Below are 20,650 nucleotides of genomic sequence, written 5' to 3'. Positions count from 1 at the left end.
CACTCTTGCCCTGCTCCACTGTGGGCTCCCTCCTGCAGTAGACAGTCCTCCACAAACTTCTCCAACATGAGTCCTTCCCATGAGCTGCAGTTATTCAGAAACTGCTCCGGCATGGATCCCTTCCATGGGGTGCAGTCCTTCAGGAACAGATTGCTCCAGCGTGGTGCCCCAGAGGATCACAAGTTCTGCTAGCAAACCTGCTCCAGCCTGGACTTCTCTCTCTATGGGGCTACAGATCCTGCCAGGAGCCTTCTCCAGTGTGGGCTTCCTGCAGGGTTGCAGCCTCCTTCAGGAATCCCCCTCCTCCAGTGTGGGGTTCTTCATGGAACAAAGGTGAATATCTGCTCTGCTGTGGACCTCCATGGGCTGCAGGAGGACAACTGGCCTCACCATGGTCCGCACCATGGGCTGCAGGGGAATCTCTGCTCTGGCACTTGAAGCACCTCCTGCCCTCCTCCTTAGTGATGTTGGTTTTTGCAGAGGTGTTTCTCTGACATACTCTCACTCCTCTCTTCGGCTGCAGTTCTGCAGGCTTTTTTCCCCTTTTTAACTCAATTATCCCATGGGTGCTACCACCATTGCTGATGGGCTCAGCCTTGGCCAGCGGCGGGTCTGTCTTGGAGCCGGCTGACATTGGGTCTGTGAGACATGGGGAAAACTTCTGGCAGCTTCTCACAGAAGCCACCCCTGCGGCCCCCCGCTACCAAAACCTTGCCATGCAAAGACAATACATGTTGCCAAGTGCTCTTTCTCCCTATCAGTCTATCCAGGAGGAGCTCAGAATCTAAAAATAGTCTGCAGTATTTTCTCTCACCAAATGATTGTACTTTTTTACATGGTACGTTTTGTTTCCTGTTATGCAGTAATATGCCTCAATCTAGTGGAGTGGAGATATAGACTGTTTACTTTTCTGTCAAGCCTCATATTTACCTTGACAGGGGTCAGTTATTCTGTTTTAGCTGTTGAGATCTATCTAAGACTTACACGGGAAATCCAGTATATCAAATGTGTTTGCTGCTGGTTTTTTGTTTGGTGTTGTTTTTGTGCCAGTATTATCTCTGTGGACTGTTAAGTGTTGGTCAAGGTCAGAGAGTGCTTTGTGCAGAGAGATTCCTATGGGTCACTGTCCTCTGAATTCAGTCTCTGAATGCAGTTGCTCAAGTGCCATTTTGGACAACTTCGGTGTTACAAAGCAAGCCCATAAAATCTGGCCAATTATAGCTAAGAATGTTGAGTTGTATAAAATAATCCCATGTTCTGATGCCAAGGTTGCCTTGCTGTTTATGACGGAGGATGTTGTAGAGCTGTTCATACTTCATTTTAACCAGTAAATTAGATGGTGCCTCAAAAAATAAAGAGATTCTGTTAGGCATAGAAGACAGATTTCAACACTAAAGAATTTAGAACATTAGGCATCTCAGTTGCTAAGAAAAGTAGGGAGTCTTTAAATCAATTGCATATCCTGCAGACGCTTTGAAGGATGACAGATGTTGTATCTGTCTCATGTGAAGGGTGTAATCAGTGATCCGAAGTGTTTCAGACTTGTTGTGACTCTTGCCTTGTAATAAACCTTGTAATTTGATTGACTCAAAAGAGAATCATAAAACACTGCAGAGGGCCATGTAGCACATTTTGCCTAACATTAGTCTTGCACCATGTCAGTGTTTACAGTGACAGTATTGTAGTGGAATGCAACTCAAAGCAGCACATTTTTAGATGCCTATCTGTGTCATTGTTGGTTTGAGGGTTTTTTTTTGTTTGTTTGGGTTTTTTGTTTGTTTGTTTGTTTGTTCTGTTTTGTTTGTGGGTTTTGTTAGGGTTTTTTTTTTGTTTTTTTTTTCCTCAAAATGTGAGGAAGACTGGTTCATTTAAAAGAGAAAACACATGTCAAGAATTGAGCTAGTGTCATAACATTTTCACTGTTCTCTACTGGTTGACTACAAAGCCCTAAAGGAAGACATGGAATAAACTGGAAGCAATAAATAGTGCTCTCCTGTTTTTGCCATGTCTTTTAGTACAGAGAAGGACTAAATTAATGAGGTTGAAAACTAACAATTTAAAATGGATAAATAAAATCACAGAATAACATAATTTGGAAGAGACATTTAACTCCAAGAATGGAGACTCTACAATTTCTTGTACACCTCTTACAGTCTTTGACCACTCTTACAGGGGCAACAGTGTTATCTTTTATTTTGTCCATTGCTATTTGTTCGATCACTGTGCACTGCTGGGATCAAGTCTGTGTCTGCCTCCTCCATGCCTGCCCGTTAGGTAGGTAGTTGTAGACCTCAGAGTGGACATGATACTCCAGATGCTGTCTCATGAGTGCCAACCAGAAGGGAAGAACCATTTCTGCAGCCTGCTGGTTACACTTCTGCTAACAACCCAGCTTGCAGCTGGCCATCACTGAACTCCTGTTCAGCTCTTTGGCTGCCAGGACCATTGTGTCTTTCCCCACAAAAGTTCTCTCCAGGCAGCTGACCCAGCCTGTACTGTTGCATGATGTTATCCTGCCCCAGATGCAGGAATGGATATTATTGCCTTTGTTGGACTTCACAAACTTCCTGTCAGACCATCTTTCTAGCCTGTCCCTCAGCCTAGCAGCTCTATCCTCCAGCATATCAGATGCTCCCCTATTTGGTGGTATTCACATGTCTGTTGAACATGCTGGCCCATCATCCAGGGAACAGTTCTGATGCCTTGTATCAGTCTCTGAGGGATGCCACTGGTAGTTGACCATCTGGTGGACTTTATACCACAGATCACCATCCTGGAGCCCAATGGTCAGGTCCATTTTCTATCTACCTTATTCTTTACTTATCCAATACATATTTCATTACTTAGTTATAAGGACACTCTGGGAGATCATGTGGGAGGCCTTGCTAATATTGATATACACAGCATCCATTACTTCTTTTTCTAGAGACAGTGTGATTGTATCACAAAAGGCATTCAGGTCAATAAAGGACTATTAACCCTTGCAGGTTTGTGCTGACTCTTGCCAATTGCCTTTTTCTGCTTCATGTGGTAATGACTTCCAGAATGATTTTAATCATATTCCTGGAGGCTGATGTGAGGCAGACTAGCTCATAATTACCTCAGTTTTTCTTGTTACCCTTTTTGAAGATGGATGTGACAGTTGCCTTTCTCTCATTGGAGACCTCTCACAATTGTTACTATCTCTCAGACACGATAGCAGAATTATAGTGACACCGAACTGCTCCTTTGACACTCCCAGATGTGTCCCATGGACTTGTGTATGCCCAGCTGGCTTAAATATTCCCTAGTTCAGTCTTTTTACCCTACCAGGTCTTGATCCTCATAGCTTACTCCCAGGGCACCATTCCCCCTCCTGTAGTTTCAGATCTGCAGGCAGAGAAGGAAGGCTTTGTTCTTTTGTCAGAAGTCTCAAGTTTCTAGGGCTGTCTGGTGCTTTTGACAGGCAGATATTGCAGCTATTTCTGTGTTCTCTGATTACTCTTTGTATTATTAGGTGCTTCACCTGTGACTTGATAATTCAGCTTCAAGAAGGTGAATCCCACAGCATAAGAAATGGGATAATGACGTTGTGCATCCTTCCTTGGTTACCAAAAGAACTTTTTGTCCATTTTAATTGTTCGCTGTGTGTTTTTACAGCATTTTATGTGGTCACATACATTTTGAGGTCAAATGAAGAGATTTGGGTGAATCTGCTGACAAAGTTGAACAATTCCAACTGGAAATTGACCTGAATTGAAATGAATTTGACTGTGGAGAAGGCAATGGCCAATCTGTTTTGCTATTAAATGATCTCCTTGCCTGGCTGGAGACTTGTCTTACAACTTCACTATTATTCACTTGGCTGCTCTAGCTGTTTGCATAATAGCCGTACTTCTATAGTTCTTCTTGCTTCATTTTCAGGCACTTCAGCTGTATGGAACTCACCATTTCAGATTGTACTCTGTTAATCATATTTGCATACTTAGAATACAGAGACCCTCTGATTATTGTACCTTTACTTCTATAACCTGGCCCGATCCTAGCAAAATAACTGGAAGTTCTTTGTCGTAATGCAAAACTTATTCAGGCAATTTAGGATCTCAAGGGTTTACAGTTATTGGGAGGAGACAAATCTATACATAAACACTGTCAGGCCTTCCTTGTTCTATAGTGTTTGTGTGTGGTATTTCCAGACGAATAATGCACCCTCAGGTTCTTCATATGGGACCTCTGGCTTTATCAGGCTTTTGAAGTGAGTATCTTGTCTGCTTAGGTGAATTACCTTAGTTGAGGTTTTGAAGATGAGTCATAGAGGACTCAATCAAATGTCTTAGATTTTATCTTCAAGGATAATCTGCAGGTTAGTTGCAGGTTGAACATCTTGCCTTGCATGCTAACAAAAAGCATGTCTCAGAGCTTGCCTGAGTTCAGTCTCACAGTGGTCCTTCTGTGGTTCTGAAATAGGAAACTGCTCTATGCCTTTCCTCTATTGCACTATTATCTAGGGTACCCCAGAAATTTTAATTGAATAGAGGCCTGTGATTTTTCTCAGATAAGGAGACCCATTGGCTGCATTGGATTGTAGAATTTGTTACCACATAAAAAATAGAAGTGGTCAAACAGTCCTACTTAACTATGATCGTATTAAATGCTAGTTGAATAAAAAGCTGCTTATGAACTGAAAATTAGTGCTTCTTTGCCACTTTTTCCCTCCTCTTTCTGACAACATACTATTTTGTGTTACTCCTTTGAACATAAAATGCAATATTTTCACTATAATGCTTCAGTCCTATAAGTTATAAAGTTATTTTTTAAAGTCTGTTTATTCTTCATCCCTGAAGACTTCTGCAGGAATACAAAATCCATAAGTTATGCAAATACTGACTGAAATTTGGAAGGTGGAGGGGAACTTGTAGTTCTTTCTTCCTTGCTTCATCCCGCTCTTTCAGTGGGTTGGTTGATGCTGCAAGTGTCGTCACTGATTTGACTTTTTGCTATTAAAACTGGAAAAATATTTCCCATGAACATTTTCTCCCTCCATACTCCGCAGCTTCATCCCCTCCACCTGACACATCTGTAGACTACTGTAAGAAAACTAGTCTGTGTTACAGATGAAAGAACAAGGCATTACTGAATAACAGTTCAGGTTTAAATATGGAGAGGGTGCCACCAACAGTCAGTAGAAGGAAGTGAAGTGAAATAAAAAAGAGTTGTAGGTAGTTGGTTTTGTTCCTCAAAGGTAAAAGTTAAGAATGCTTAATGGCCCAGTATATTTCTTTGTAAGTCTGAAACGTTAATTATTTGGTTTTTGCTTCTAGGTGAAACAATTGCACAGCTTACGGACGTGGCAAGCTTAGATCATCCGGAATCTGACAGCCACATAACAATCTTTACTGACAAAACGGGTGTGGTAAAAGCTGCAAGGCTGTTGCTTTCTTCGGTCACAAAGGTCCTGGTGTTAGCAGACAGAATTGTTATTAAGCAAATTATAACTTCCAGAAACAAGGTATTTGTAGCTCCTTTTTTTGTTTTGCCTAACTGATACCTGGAGTAAATGCAAAAGAGTGTTTCCAAATTAAGTGGTATTTTCATTGTATCTCTTGGGAAAGTACAAAATAAAGAGCTAAAAATGAATGTCTTGCACATGTTCACCTATCAGATAGCTGAAAGGGGATAGGTGTAAATCAAGGAGAATAAAATAAACATTTTCAGTCACTTTCTACATTTTAAGTGACCTGTATTGCTCTGTTGATGTAGTATGCTGGAGAAGATGCTGTGTTACTGCTTATTTAAGTTTGCTGCAAGGTGGAAAGTGTGTCTGTCAGTAAAATGGACAATAAAAGCTTCCACTTGCTAAGGACAGGATGTTTGTATTGCCAAGATCAAGACAAGGAGCACATTATGAATGTGTCTAAGGCAAAAAGCTGTGGGGAACGCTGATAAAAGTCTGTGCTAGTGATGTGAGGCTTACAGATTGAAAGTTTTTTGTGCAGTTTAACTTATGTCTTGAAACTTAGTTTGAAACTACTTTTGAAACTACTTAGTTGATTTAAATAATGTATGAAGACACATTTAACCTCAGATGTACTGCAGTGTCTTGGCTGTAGGATATTCTTTCTTTTTTCTTCTCCCGTGATGTGCTAGAACAAAATTAGAAAAACCTCATGTTTGAAAAATGAGAGCCTGATGGGACCTGGGTTTTTCCATTAATTTTCAACTCATAATCCAGAGCGGAGCCCGTCTTTCCTCTCTTGACTCCTCATAGTTTCTTTCTTCCTTTGCTTTCCAGACATGCTGGTCTCTCTTTTGCAAATTTGAGATCCAAGGCACTTAGTTGAGTCTAGGATTCAAAAACTATGGCAATACCTGCTTCAGTCCGGCTTTAGACTTAGCAGCGCTCATTTGTGGTCTTAGTGCTGTTCTCCCAGTGCTTGGTGAAGGTGGCAGCAGTTTTATTAATATTAGTTTGCTGAAGTCACTTGGAGCCTTGGTCTTCTCTTGTACTGAGGATCAGAATGGTACATTTAATACCTTTTGCTGCCTTTTTTGAGCTTTTATTCTGCCCTTGCCTGCAGCCATGCAGTGATCTGAATTAATTTACCTTTCTAAAAGTGGCTGGTGTTAACATAGATTTAGGCTACAGAGCAACTGCGCAAGTGCTTGTAGCAGAAAGGGTTAAGGAGGGATATATCCTTTCAGCAGCAGGGCATGGTTTATGATAGTTTTAAATAAATATGAAAATATTGTCATATATACAGTGATATGAATATAGTAAGTGTAGGCACAGGATTTAATTTTGAAGGTATTTAAAATGAACTCTGATTTTCCAGAGCAAGTGTGTCTGACTCCCAATTGCCATAGTCACCACAGTGTTTGTGGTCTTTTGGGTTTTATTGCTTTCTCCTTTCTACCCCTAGGCTACGTGTGCTTGAGAATGTCTGTTCTGTTTGTGTTACCAGTACAACAACTTGCATCTCTCAGACCAAATTAAACAAATGATGGTATCTTATACAGGCAGTACTTTGATATTTATAGAGTACATTCCTGAAAAGTGTGTCAGACACTTGTGTGATGGATAGCAAAGCAGTTCTTTCTCTAAGGAATATTTTGGTAGAGTTATGATGTGGGCAGGGACTTAAGAATTGCACACAAATACTCAGAGACAGTGTAGTATAACACGGCATAGAGGATGGAAAGGCAGGAGCAGTATCATCAGTTCTGCCAGCTGGAGCAGTTTTTTGGAGGGTGTCACTTTTCCAGAAGATACCAGCTGCATTTTCATCTTACAGACTGAATGCCCAGTGTTAAAACTGAAATGCCAGTTTGTTTGCTGCCTCTTTCTGAATGCCTTAATTTTCATTATCATCATCATCATCTTCCTCGAGTGAAACAAGAGTAGTTAATTCAACCAAGGACCAAGAACAGAGAAACTGCTTAGTGGGTGGACATCCAATCTCATAGACTGATGAAGTGATTGAGATCTTCTGGAACGGTAATCTGTTCCAGAACCCAGCCTCTGGTTGATGATCCCACTGATCCTGTTCCTGCTTCTGCATCCTTTGTGTCATATATACCGTGCCTGTGGTCTTAGTTTGTGTGCATTTCTTACATCCAGGCCCACGTCTTTCCAACCTTACAAAATTTGTTTCACTGCCCATCCGACTTAATCACTGCATCAGTGAGCTTAACATCTCGCTCTGCTTACTGGCATCAGTCAGGTTAGGAGTGTCAGACCAAGGAATTGGGAAGTGACAGGTAGTGGGGGTGTTGCTGCACTGTGCACATTGGATCAAAATATGGATATGCCCCCAAGTGATGTCAGCCTACGACTGCTGGCTGAAAGGTGATATTCATAGTGCTGCGGTAGCTTTGTGATACTAATTTAGATATTAAGAGGAACCTCAAGCCTTTTTTGATACGTAATTTTAACTTTATATTTTAAAATGTATATTTTAATTACTATCTGTGTGTTTCACGTTGAAGAAAGTTTAAAATGGAAAATTACGAACACATCACAGGTATTTGGCATTTTAACAGCTTCTTGAATAAGCTTTAGGCATATCTAAAGCTGTCTATACAGCTTCTCCCTGTATGTATTACTAGTTTATTGGAATGTCAGCTCTACCTGGAATGTCTAGAATTGTTAACTGTAATGGAAATGCATGTGCTTTCACTGGAATTTTTATTTGACAAGAGATCTGTCATGACAGCAACACTCGCTTTAAGGTAACTGTAACAGAGTTGCTTGCAACCAGGACCATACTCATGTAGTACTATACTTGCTGAAACTAAGAATGGTTGAACATAATTGCTATTATTTTTTTATCCATTTTTAGAAGAGAAAGTTGAACCTTAACTTTTATGTTTTCTCCTTTCTCCACATTCACTTTTCTATATCTTTACTTTCCCAGTCCTGTTGTTCTCTACTTCTTCTGCATTTGTACTATTTTCACATCTTCCTTCCAAATCCTTTCTACCCCAGCCTTGCTCGTGCATCAACACCTAAATCACAAAAATGATGGTTTCTGCAGCCATGGTGGAGCTGGCTGCACAACATGAGATGCTCAGACTGATACTGTGGTCCAGTATTGCATGATAAAGCAGTATGTTCCACTGCACTCGCAGGTTTCAGTTGAACATTTGCATTATGTAGATTGGGATGGAGGGGCCACTCTATTACAAAAGAATGGATGCTTCTAGAAAGGTTCTCCTGAATTGCAGAGTGAGTAGTTTGTCATAATCAGGTATGCAGACTGCTTTTTTTAGTTGGGGGAAGATATTTTTGGCATAGGAAAAGAAATATAAATTGAAGTTTCTCCCTTTCAAGTACAGTTTGTTAAATTTTCATGCGATATCTTATCTCCAGTGTGAAACACAATAAAGAACTGCTTTGATTGTCTTTATTTCTGAAGACATTTAGTGGATTTGAAGGGTAGTTTTGGGTTTAGCAACTAGACCTCTAACCTGAAAAACCCTAATGTTAATCTCTGTTATAAACTGTGCTGTAGTGACTCCAGCAGGATAGCTTCAGTGATTTATAAGCTATATAATAACTTCTGCTGAGTGTTGTAAAAAATGCTGATTTCACATGCTTTTGTGTATCTTGAGTAAGACCAAGATAAAACTTGGGTTCAGTTTGTTCTTTGTTTTATATAGAGCTAATAAGAATCTTCAGAGTTAAAATTGTTATGATATTGTTAGAGTATAAAACTATGTGTTAATTTCTAACTTCTTTGTTTTATTTTGTGCAACTGTGGTTTGAAAGTTTGAAAGTTCTGCATCTGAAATTGAACTTTAAAACTGAGACTTACAACACAGAGATATAATCTGTATATTAATTTCAGGTACTTATGTTTTTAAATTTAATGTGACAGTAACATTTTTCCTAAATCTGGAAACCAAATCCTGTAATGCTGTTACTCTTTGTACTGGGAAAAGTGAAGAAAATGTTTTTTGAGACTTGACAAGAAATGACTCATTTTTAATGAAGCATGATTATTAGTTTAGACTTGATTTCCAGCTGTTATGTTATTAATGCTTAAATAGTAACAAAATTTTAAACCACGTGATTTAGAAGTGTCTGCAAATAATAGTATTCCTAGTTTAGTAATAATGTTTTCTGTTTAGCATCTTGATAATCTACAGTGTTGTCCTCTATCTTGCAGGTTCTCGCAACAATGGAACAACTAGAAAAAGTCAGTAGTTTCCAGGAGTTTGTACAAATATTCAGCCAGTTTGGAAATGAAATGGTAGAGTTTGCCCATTTAACTGGAGATCGGCAAAATGTAAGCATTAACAAAAAGCTGTGAGAGATGTTGTAAGGTATCATTTTCATTTGACTCGCTGGACTGTTTGCGTTCTTCTTTGATGATTAATTTTGACAGAACAATTGTTGTGTCCTATCTCTGAAACCTAACTTTTTCTCCTTGCTCCACTCAAAGCACATCGTTTGATTTTAAAGCTCAGCCTGAGAAATACCACTGCTTTGTTTGATCCATGTATCTTCCAGAAGCCTGGGTGCATGTTCTTTGAGATGTCCTTTTGCTTCAGTCACCGTCTTTGGGCTCTAACTTTTCTGGCTTATTACTCTAGTAGAGAATTTGTCTGTTATTACTTGACAGGAACATTTGATGTTTGCACACAGTGAAGGGATTTGAAAGCAGAGTAATTATTTTAGAGAACTCCAAACATGCAATCTTTAGATCCTAATAAAGCTTTTGTTTGCATCATCATTATTATTATTATTATGGAATATTTTTCTAGGGTTAGGTCAAAACTTTCTTATGTTGGGATAATGGGTTTTTTTACTTCTCACATGCAATTGCTCTTTCAAAGCCTTTCATTCACTCAGGAAGCTTTTTGCTGCTACTTCTATGTAAATAAAAGGTTCATTGAAAATTAAGACTTCTGCTGTGAGCTGTAGTTCCTTCCCCTTGGCAATCAAATCTATTCAGAACTGAACCAGGGTCTGATATAGAGTCCTTAATATCCAGCAAAATTCAGAATTCAATTTGTGTAAACAATTGGCCAACCTCATGCATATAGAGGCATTTTTTTGTGATATGGCACAGCATCCTTCATATAAAATGTTACAGAACTTTGCTAAAAACACATCCCACACTCCTTTCACTGTTGATGTGTTCTGAGTTTGCTAAGTACATGCTCTGTAGCAGAGAATCACTTCTGGGAAAACTAAATATAATTAGAGGAAATACTTCCTTGGAAATCAATTATCTTTATTTTACCCTGAAATATTCATAGCAGTTGTTCCTTGGAAAAAGAAAAGTGATCACTAGTAAGTGATATTCTTTTCAGCTGTTTCTAGCTTTCAGCGTTAACTGGTCCTTGGCTCTCCTCTCCTTGCCTACTTTGACACTCTTGGAAAAAGTGTTTCATTAGTACTTTTTAAATTGTGTCAAAACTTTCTTGATATTCTCGTTTTATGGTGTGTAGGCTGCTCTGTGGAATTGTTAGTTTTATTGGGAGGAAACATCCTCAAGGTATTTTTCCTTAGAATAATTATAATAAGTATGCCAGAAACTCTTGAGTGTGGACATATTTATCAGAATATAATGTCAGAATTTCAGAAACGAGCTGTGGTGGGGTTTTTTGTTGTTTTGGTTTTTTGGGGGGTGAGGGGGGCTTGTTTTGGTTTTTAATGTGGTGATCTTGATCTTGAAGATTTTCTGTAGTTGCTAAGTGAGATTTTATAGCAATGTCAAAAGGGACTGCTGCAGTGATTTATCTTTTTTTTTTTTTTTTTAATTGCTGAAACAATCTATAACAGGATTAACTGTATTCTGTAAACTGTTCCCTTTTCAGATGGTCGCATTCAGTTGCCTGTTTAACACTAAAATAGCACTCAGCTATCTTTGGTAGCACTGAAAAGATCTTAGTTGTAGCTTTGTAAAATCTTCATCTTGTTAGACCGTCCTACATATTGAGGGATTAATGTCTTGTCGTCTTCTTTGCGTCCCCCCACTCCCAGTTTGGACTCTACATTTTTCCTTTTTCATGAACTTTTCTGAGGGTATCGTTCAGTTTTGCAGGTGTATCTCTTTCTCTCTCTGGAGAGTTCTGGAGAAGTTCCTGCCTTTCTACAGAGGAATTGCTTTTCTAGCCTATTAAAACTTTCTTTGATACTGCGATATATTAACACTCAAGTAGACAAAAGATATATTTTATATTTCCTTCACTGCAGTACAACTAAAATCTGGTGTTCTCTGTCTCTACTTTACCCTATCCTCATTTCAGAAAATATTCTTTAGTCAGCTATTATTTTACTCTAATTTTTCTATTTTATGACTAATGCTTATGATAAAGATGGGAAAATTAGTGACAGTTTACATAACATGCTCTATATTTCTGAGGCCTTCCTTCTTTGAAATCTGAATTGAATAGAGCCAAGAATAGATGCATAAATTAAAATCAGTCTGAAAACCAAGTTCTAGATCATGAGTTAGGCTGAAAATAGCAGTTGTCAGACATAAAGAAGCTTTCTTACACCCCATCCATCTGCAAGAGAGTTTCCGTTTTGCAGTCTCACAAGCAGTTAACATTTTAGATACTGTGTAATGTTCAGGTAATTTTTTCTTTTGATGTTTAGGATTTGAAGGATGAGAAGAAAAAGGCTAGAATGGCAGCATCTAGGGCTGTTCTTGAGAAGTGCACCATGATGCTCCTGACTGCTTCAAAGGTGAGTGAGTGTGCACATTCTTACACAACTTGGGTAAATCACAGAGGATGGCATCTGGCAGGATAGTTGACTCTTCTTTCTCAGCCCCACCTTAAACTTCGTCCTAAAGAAGGATGTAAAATCTTCATATTCTGAGTAATGCTATGAGTTCTACTTCACACAATAGCAGTTTAACAAAAAGAAATTATTATATTCTGACGCATTTTTTACACTTGCTTTAGGAAGCATTCATTTCACTGTACTTCATAATACTTATTTTGCTTTCTTTAAAAAGACTTGTCTGAGGCATCCAGACTGTGAATCTGCTCGTATAAACAAGGATGGAGTTTTTCATCGGATGAGGTTAGCTTTGGAACAGGTAATAGAAATTGTAACTGACTCTAGACCAAATGGAGAAAATGAAATGCCTCCCATCAGCATATATTCTGGCATCAAAGAATTCAAGGTAAGAATAGAGATAGTGTTGTTTTCTACGGCCTAATAAATTACCTCAAGACTAGAATTTTGAAAAAAAATATTCCAAATGGTAGAGCTGCATCTTTTCAGCAGTGTAATTTAAATAACAGTCCTAAAATGTTAGAGAATCTGACAAGAGATTATTATACTTTGATTATCGTTGCCAAAATACACATTCTGATACTTGCCATCTCCTCCTGGATCAGAATGCATTCAGAACTCTAATATTAGTTTTGTGGATGTGGTACCTTAAATGGTGAATAAATTTAAGTATCAAGATACCAATCAGAACTTCATTAAAATTGTTGTTGCTGAAGATTTTTTGCTTCCTAATAGGTTATATTTTTAACATTGCACACAAAAATATTAATCCTAACATTTAAAGGAGCAAACTGTGATTCAAAGGAAATGTTATGAACTGTAATTGTATCTTGTAGCTCACTCTATATTTCCCGATAAAGGGTTTTCTAAATTTCATACTCAGTTAAGAACAGTTAATGAACAACTATGTCTCATTTCTTTGGAGGCTATCACTTTTATTTTTTAATATATATTACTATTTATTTATCTATCTTCTCTTCCCCCCTTAAAATCTGGTTGAAATTTTTCCAAGGTGCCTCAAAGTATTCTATTTGCTACATGTACATTTTTAGAAAAACACTCAAAATGGATGGTATGGATGTTGAAAAACTTGTAAAGATCAAACAAAATCTGAATGCACAATTAATTTATGAAACTTAACTGAACTTAAAAGTTTGTAATTGACAGCATGAGAACAGTAACATATTTACTGTTACTTCTGATGAGTCGCCAGTCATTTGCTGATGGTATTATTACATTTAAAAAAAATTCCTAGAGCCTAAACTGGATGTCTGGATACAAGCAAGTTGTTGGATGACTTTGAAAATAAGTGAATAATAAAAAAAAACACTGAGAGAAAAACAAAACATAAAATGATGCATCTGCTCTCTTTTCTGCAGTTGCATCACAACTGTATAATCACAAACTCTGAAGGAACTGCTGTGTTTCTTTTTCAGAATAAGGTGGAGGGTCTTCGTGAGAATCTTTATTTTCTCTCAAAAGAGAACCTTTCAACAATGTTGGAAGTTATCCTGGAACATACGGAGGACTTCACAGACTCTGCCTATACCAGTCATGAGCACAGAGAACACATTTTGGAGCTGTCTAAACAGGCTAAAATGGAACTAGAGCAGCTGGTTTCAGTGTGGATGCAAGCTGTAAGAGCTTTTTAAGCAAAGTAAATCTTTTCACCTCTACTTTGGGAAGAAATTGTTAATGCAGTGTTTCTTCTGGTCTAGGAAGAGAGAACTGCCTGTATTCCCCACAATGAGAGGTGATGAGGGAAGCCAGAGTTTGTTCTGTGCTTCTGCAGCTTCAATATGTTCTGTCCTCCCCCTGCCCCAATGGTATTGATTGCTTCATTGATTCTTTGATGGCTAAATTAGGCTACTAGTGGCAGTAGCCTAATTTTAACGAAGCTCTAAGTGGAAACAAGGAGGTGAATAGAAGTATCATTGCACAGTCTTAAAGATTTACATCTTTTGGTTAAGTAGTTCAGAGACTTCGATTGTCTTGATCCCATGGCAGTGACCACAATTTATGTTTCTTTGTTTTCAACAGAATATTGAAAACACTTAAACACTGAAAAGGGAAATATTCTAAAAAATTGTGAAGAGAGAAAAGAGCCACTAAGACTTACAGGGAATTTTGTTTGTTCTTTTCACAAGATTCAAATGATCCAATTTTCCTTTTTAGAGAAGAAACACATTAAGCCTCCCTCTGTCATTTATCTTATATTTTTCCTTGAAGATGATAGAAGATACATGCAAAAGGGGGAGGAAAAGCAGAGATAGAAAATAGTGTCTGTTTCTGATGCTGACTTGCTTTCAGTCTTGTTCCTGGGGAAATGTATGGCACTAAATCTCATTAACACTCTGAAATATGGCAGATGTATACTAGTATAGAATACTTCCTTAACTGAGTTTATTATGACACTGCTTTTTTGTTCCTTTTCCTTCTTTGAATCAGATGCTGCAGTCAGGTGTTCTTAATGTAGTAGTGCAGTTTGAAGAGCATATGTATCACATTCATAATACAGACTGTTGTTTTTACAAAGAAGACACATATATAGAATATTAATTGCACATAATCCCCTAACTAAAGGAAAGTAAACCTCTGTTTAGCTTGGTGTTTGTGGTTAGCCCTGGAAGGCAGCTGTGTAACCACCACTCAGCAATAGCTAATGCATTGCCATGTTATCAACACTTTCTATCGTAAACCCAAGATACTATGGAGAAAATCAATTGCCAGCCAAAACCAGTACACTTTGGCATTTCTAAGCTCTGTTATTGGCGGAAAAATGATCACCTCTAAATAATTTATTATACATGCTACATTTGAAGTGATAGAAATGAGAGCCTGGCACAGGACTTTGCATATATATGATCCATGAAAATACTTGGGCATGTACATGTATGCTTATGCATTACGTGTTTTCATTAATAAATAACCCAGCCTATCTGTGACTGAAGACACAATAAGCAGATAAAATAGCACCAGCTCGCTAGGTGCTGTTTGTAGAAGTGGGAACTCTGTCTTGAAGCTACCTCAACAAAATGTCGTTAGCTGCTGTACTTGTTTAAATTAGACAATGATCTAAAGTCTTACAAAGATGTTTTAAGTAACTTTTTTGTAATTCAATATAGAATAGTTGGTATAACATTTTAGGTACCACTTTATTTTAAAATAATATTTATATTTTAAAAAACCCTGAACTGTTGCTCTACTTTAGGTTGTTTAGACAGAAGATTTTTTGAAGTTGTAAAGCTTAAGAAAACTGTTTTCCTGAAAAAAGCTCAGTGAAGTTCAGAAATAAATTCCTGGTGAACAGAAGCAGTCGATTAGCTTGCATCACTACTGTTTTTAGGTTTGATTTGGTGATAAATGTTTCTATAAAATAATTTTTTAAATAAAATATGCTCAGGATGTGCAAATGAAAACATTACATCTAGAAAGAAAAGGCTGTCTGCTAAAGCAACTTGAAGTAATGCACATGATGTGAAGGTGGGATTTGCTGGAGTTCTTGTGTAATGTTCTGTTGCTTGCTTTCTTTGACTTGTAGCAAAACCAGAAGACAAAGGATCTCATGGAAGACTTGGAAGTAGCCATTTTAAAAACATGCCAGTGCATGAATGAACTTAAAAGACAGGTGAGTCTAGTTTAAGCAAGCATCAACTGAATAAAAGCTTGATTTTTTTCCTTGTTCAATGTGAAGTTGTAAAATAAGATCCTGTACCCAAAGAAAGCTAGTATCTGTTTATAAACAGGAATAGCTTAATCAGATTTACATTAGGGAGCTTGTATGCACTCATCTTCTTTGTCTTTACTTAGAATTTGTCAGAAATCTGTTAGCTACATAGGCTCTTTGCTAACTTGACAACAAGAAAGACAAGTGTTTGGAAATAAGTACTATGTATATAATCATTACTTTAAATGAAAAGGCTAAACTTTCATAGTGGATGCATGCATCACTGTTTTAAATACTCAGGTATTTTTCTAAACAGTTGGCAGCTGTGTATGTGCTTGTAAATCTTTCTTTTCCTAAATGCAAGTATGCTGGGTGTCACCTGAAATACACATATGAGGTAGCTGCCTCACTTAGTACATGGGATGGACTGCACTTGCCGGGTAGGGTCCTTCACCCCACTATTATTGGATACCATTGGTGGCTTGCCTCTTCCACAGATTTGAGCCAAGTACAGAATTACTGGTTTCTGACAGCTTCTGAAATACTTACAAAGCATTCAGATGTCTTCTCAACCACTTCATATTATTGTTCCTTTAAGCAAATGGAGAAATGAAACTGAGGACAGTGAGGGTTTCAATACTAGGCTATAGAGACATGCAAAGATATTAGACAAGTATGGTGAACTTTCTTAGGCTGAGGTCTCTGCTGCTGTAACTGGAAAACCTCGAGCGCTCAAAAATCATGCTGTGTATTTTTTAATAGAGGCAAAACCATAGAATCATTTAGGTTTGAGATCATAGAGTCCAACTGCAAACCCAGCATGGCCAAATCCACCACTAAACCATGTCCCTAAGTGCCCCTAGACATCTTTTAAACCCCTCCAGGGATGGTGACTCCATCATTTCCCTGGGCAGCCTGTTGCAATGCCTGGCAACACTTCTGTGAAGAAATTTTTCCTAATATCCGATCTAAACCTCCCCTGGGGCAACTTGAGGCCATTTCCTCTTGTCCTATCACTTGCTACTTGGGAGAAGAGCCCAACCCCCTCCATGCTACAACCTCCTTTCAGGTAGTTGCAGACAGCAATCAGGTCTCGCCTCAGCCTCCTTTTCTCCAGGCTAAACAGCCCCAGTTCCCTCAGCTGCTCCTTATCAGACTTTAATCTTCTGGATTGTAATTCCTACAGCTGTCCTGAAGATTTGAACAGTGCTTTGCACCTATTTCAGTTGCAGTTAAGTGCTTTGTGCTTCTGCTGTCAGGCAGTGCGTTGGGCTCCCAGAAAATATAGGGTACATAATTTGTGTACTTTAAGAGTTTTTTCTTTAGTCACCATTAGGTAGGAAGTTGGTAGCAGAGCTCTTCCAGAGTAACATTCAGCTGCTTTAACTGTAAGATCATCCTTTTTGAGTAACATTGCTCCCATGTGCTGAATGAGGAGGAAGGGTTCCCAGTCAAATTAGTATGTGACTATGCAATTGCAGTATCATAAAGCCAGAGGCAGCTGGAATATAGTATGTGAAAGAAATCATTAATATCTCTGTTTTCTTGCAGCTCCATAAATGTAAATCTTGCCATGTTGTCCTGCCCACAGGTTTCTATTTATGAAAATGATGTACAACAAAGACTACACATTTACCACAAAGTTATAGAATTCTGTCAGATGACAATAATAGACAATTACCTTCTGTAAACCAGCTAACAAAAGTGGCATATAATACAAAATAGTGAATTGTCTGTGCCCTGTGATGTTGCTCCATGCTAAAAGCAATGCAGGTGAAAACGTAGCACGCTGGTTCAGAAATTGTAGAGCAAATAGAGTGGGTTTGGATTTCTAAACTAACAAATCCTAAGTTCTGTAGGACTTGCTTTGGTGACCTGCAGAGTATGAAAGCTTGCTTAGTGACTTTTTTACAGCATGAATTTTACTTAGAAGAGCTAATTTAAAGTATTATGTCATTTTCCTTGTTCTTTGTGTAATTGGGTTGGGTCATTGGGTTGAGTTGGGTTCTGTGCATGGCTGAGAAGGATGGTCCTGTCAGTCTGACTCATGGTGCTGCAGTCTATCAGTCAGCAACCAGGCTCTCTCTTGGTGAAATTTAAGTGTTGTGACTCTAATTAAAATGTTTTTGAGAGCCTGGGTGGCTGAGAACACGATACAGTCTTGTTAAAAATAGCTGTTTCCCCTCTCTGTCATTTTGTGGAAGAAACGAGAGGTATGTTTCTTCCTTGAGAACATTTTCCTGCTAATGATCAGAAACAGCTTCAAGTAGAAGTGAATTTCTATTTTACATCAGGATGAAAAGAATTTCTAATGAAAAGGTAATCTCTACGTAGCCTATATATTAATGAGAATTGCCAGTTTTACTACTCCAACATTACAAGCCTCGCAGATATCCTTTCTTCACAGCTGACTTAATTTCTGAGATAAGTGGTTTGTGCAAATTTTTAATGATGTGCAAGCAGTGCTATATAAATAATGTTACATGTTGTCATAGCTTTTTTTCTTTTTCTAAAAAACAGTAGCAGCAGGTTTTGAGGCAACAATTGAAGTTTCTTGCACAGAAATAAAAACAAACAAAACAACCCCCCCACACTTAATTCTGGACTGCACAAGAAGTGCTACCAGGGGATGGTGGGGAAATAGATAAAGTCAGGAGGAAAAAAAACATATAATAAACATTGTTTTCCTTATGGAATCAAGGCCCACCAGTGTCACAATTTCAAGTTCATTGCATTCATAAGAACTTGAAAAATAACTTTCTTCTTGAATAACTAAGTTTGTTGTATATTCAATGCAGTCCTGCAAAGCGAGCATAATATTACAGTCTTGTGAGCATAAGGAAAACAGAGCATCAGAATGGTCTACTACTTTAAAAGAGATTGCTGGTTTGGTTTTACCTGTATTTTTAAGTGGGACAAATTATAGGGCATGGGTAAACCTACTTTGATAGTCTCTAGAACTAGCAGCAGTTTCTGATAGCTGTTGTCTAGCAGAGTCCTGCACAGCACAATTTCAGCAGATCTGTGGGTCTGAAAGTGTGTTGGGATTTAGGGATGTGTTTCAAGGGGAAGCTTCTCCTTGCTTGGGAGCGTAGGGAGTGTTTGAGACCTCTCCGGTATCCAACTCTTGCTTCCATCTCCTTGCAGAAAAGATGGGTTTTGCTTTTCTAAGGCTCTGCAACAAGCTGATAAATGCAAGTTTTCCTTTGCATCACTGACAATACAATTTATTAATAAGAATTTAGTTTCTAATGTATTAGAAACTCAGATGCTGTGTGGCTTCAGTCTGATTCTTTTAATGTGTTTCCTTCACAAGAAGTGAAGTGGCCATTGTGCCGTGCTTATGCTGAACTTCGTGCCCCACAAAATGATGCACCTGTTTTTTTCCCAGCTGTTACATTATCAGAAAGAGGCAATGTGATAACTTCATGGTCTGATTTTACCCAGCTGCTCATTTGTTTCTCTTTGTATTTGGTTGTGGTTTGTGATTTGTTTTATTTTTTGGTAGAGTTTTTTGTTGTTCTTTTTAATGCAGTGGATTTCATCATTGTACTTTCAATTATAACTGAAGAATTAAAGCCCCAGATAATATGCAGGCTGTATATGATCTTTCATGGCAGTAATTTTTTTGCTCCTTGGGAAAAACAGTCTGTCTCTTAGGGTTATGTGACTTAGTACTGGGTGCATTTTTTTTCCTTCCAAGGTTTATCTCTCCTTTTTCTTTTAATGCTACTCAAGGTCCATAGTGCAGCAACATCTCTGGCAGCAGATCTGTTAAAATACCATACAGATCACATGGTCCTCAAAGCATTAAAGATCACAGGAGTAGAAGGAAATCTTGAAGCTGTAGCAGAATATACTTGCAAGCTGTCAGAGCAGAAAGAACAGCTTGTTGAGGTGAGTTCACAGCTACTTTCACTTTATAAGGCACTTAAAAAATAAGTGGCCGGATTTGTCTTCATCTGTTCTTTAGGAAGGCTTTGGTCTGCTTTTTTGTAATTTTAATTTATTTGCTTGGTATAGTATTGAATTTTGTATTGTTCCTGGTATGGTCTGATCTAGTGATGTCACTATGGCAAACAGCTGCAGAAGGGGTGTAGTGTCATACCAAATTCTCCCCCTGGATCTAGACTCAAACTCATTGTTTGACTCTGTGTTATCTATTTCTGTATATCTGGGCTAAAATGTTAATTAAAAAAATAGGTTTCTGGATCCAAGAAAAGATAATAGCCTTTTTCTTTGAAGCCGTAGGCATCCAGCAACAGCTGAATCTGAAGATACATTTTAAGAATGCTGGAATGTAAGGTTAAGTTTCTTAATGCAATTTACTTAACCATTTTGAAGATCTTGTATAGTTTTTCTCAGTCAAGAGGGCCACTGAAAATCTTTTCTGCTTTGTGAAAAGTGGTGTGTGTTTTGTGTACTAATACGTTCATTGTTTTGTGTGGTAGTATTCACACACGTGAACTCAGCCCAAAGTTGACTCTTAAACTTATTAAAAAAAAAAAAAAAAGGATTACTACATTTTGCTTACTGTGAAACAGAATTTCTTCCCTAAATTAATTGGATGCTGATTTGCTCAAAGATAATTCAGTCCCCTGGATGGTGAAGGCCTGAATTTTCCACATGGTTGCTAATTGCTGTTTTGATGAAGTCATTCATGCTACAGTTTTTCCAAGTTCCATAGGTGTCCGATTACTTTCAGGTTTATTCAGCCATAACTATTTGAAATCGTTTTGTTTCTGTTT

General features: G+C 38.1%; 1 protein-coding gene across 1 annotated transcript in view; it reads left to right on the top strand.

Annotated features, from left to right (window-relative positions):
- CTNNAL1 (catenin alpha like 1) overlaps positions 1–20,650 on the top strand; it is a gene marked incomplete at its 3' end in the record, with an annotated part of 55,642 nt that overhangs the window by 21,625 nt on the left and 13,367 nt on the right. Inside the window, exons 3-9 of the mRNA XM_080339034.1 lie at positions 5,301–5,488; positions 9,648–9,767; positions 12,089–12,178; positions 12,453–12,623; positions 13,672–13,872; positions 15,777–15,863; positions 19,641–19,799. Of these exons, the coding sequence (XP_080195160.1) occupies positions 5,301–5,488; positions 9,648–9,767; positions 12,089–12,178; positions 12,453–12,623; positions 13,672–13,872; positions 15,777–15,863; positions 19,641–19,799 (1,016 nt within the window). The remainder of the gene's footprint in view (positions 1–5,300; positions 5,489–9,647; positions 9,768–12,088; positions 12,179–12,452; positions 12,624–13,671; positions 13,873–15,776; positions 15,864–19,640; positions 19,800–20,650) is intronic.

Source organism: Nesoenas mayeri, assembly GCF_963082525.1.
Source record: "Nesoenas mayeri genome assembly, chromosome: 2".
In the NCBI taxonomy this organism is placed as follows: domain Eukaryota; kingdom Metazoa; phylum Chordata; class Aves; order Columbiformes; family Columbidae; genus Nesoenas; species Nesoenas mayeri.
This window is presented reverse-complemented; position numbering and strand designations above follow the sequence as displayed.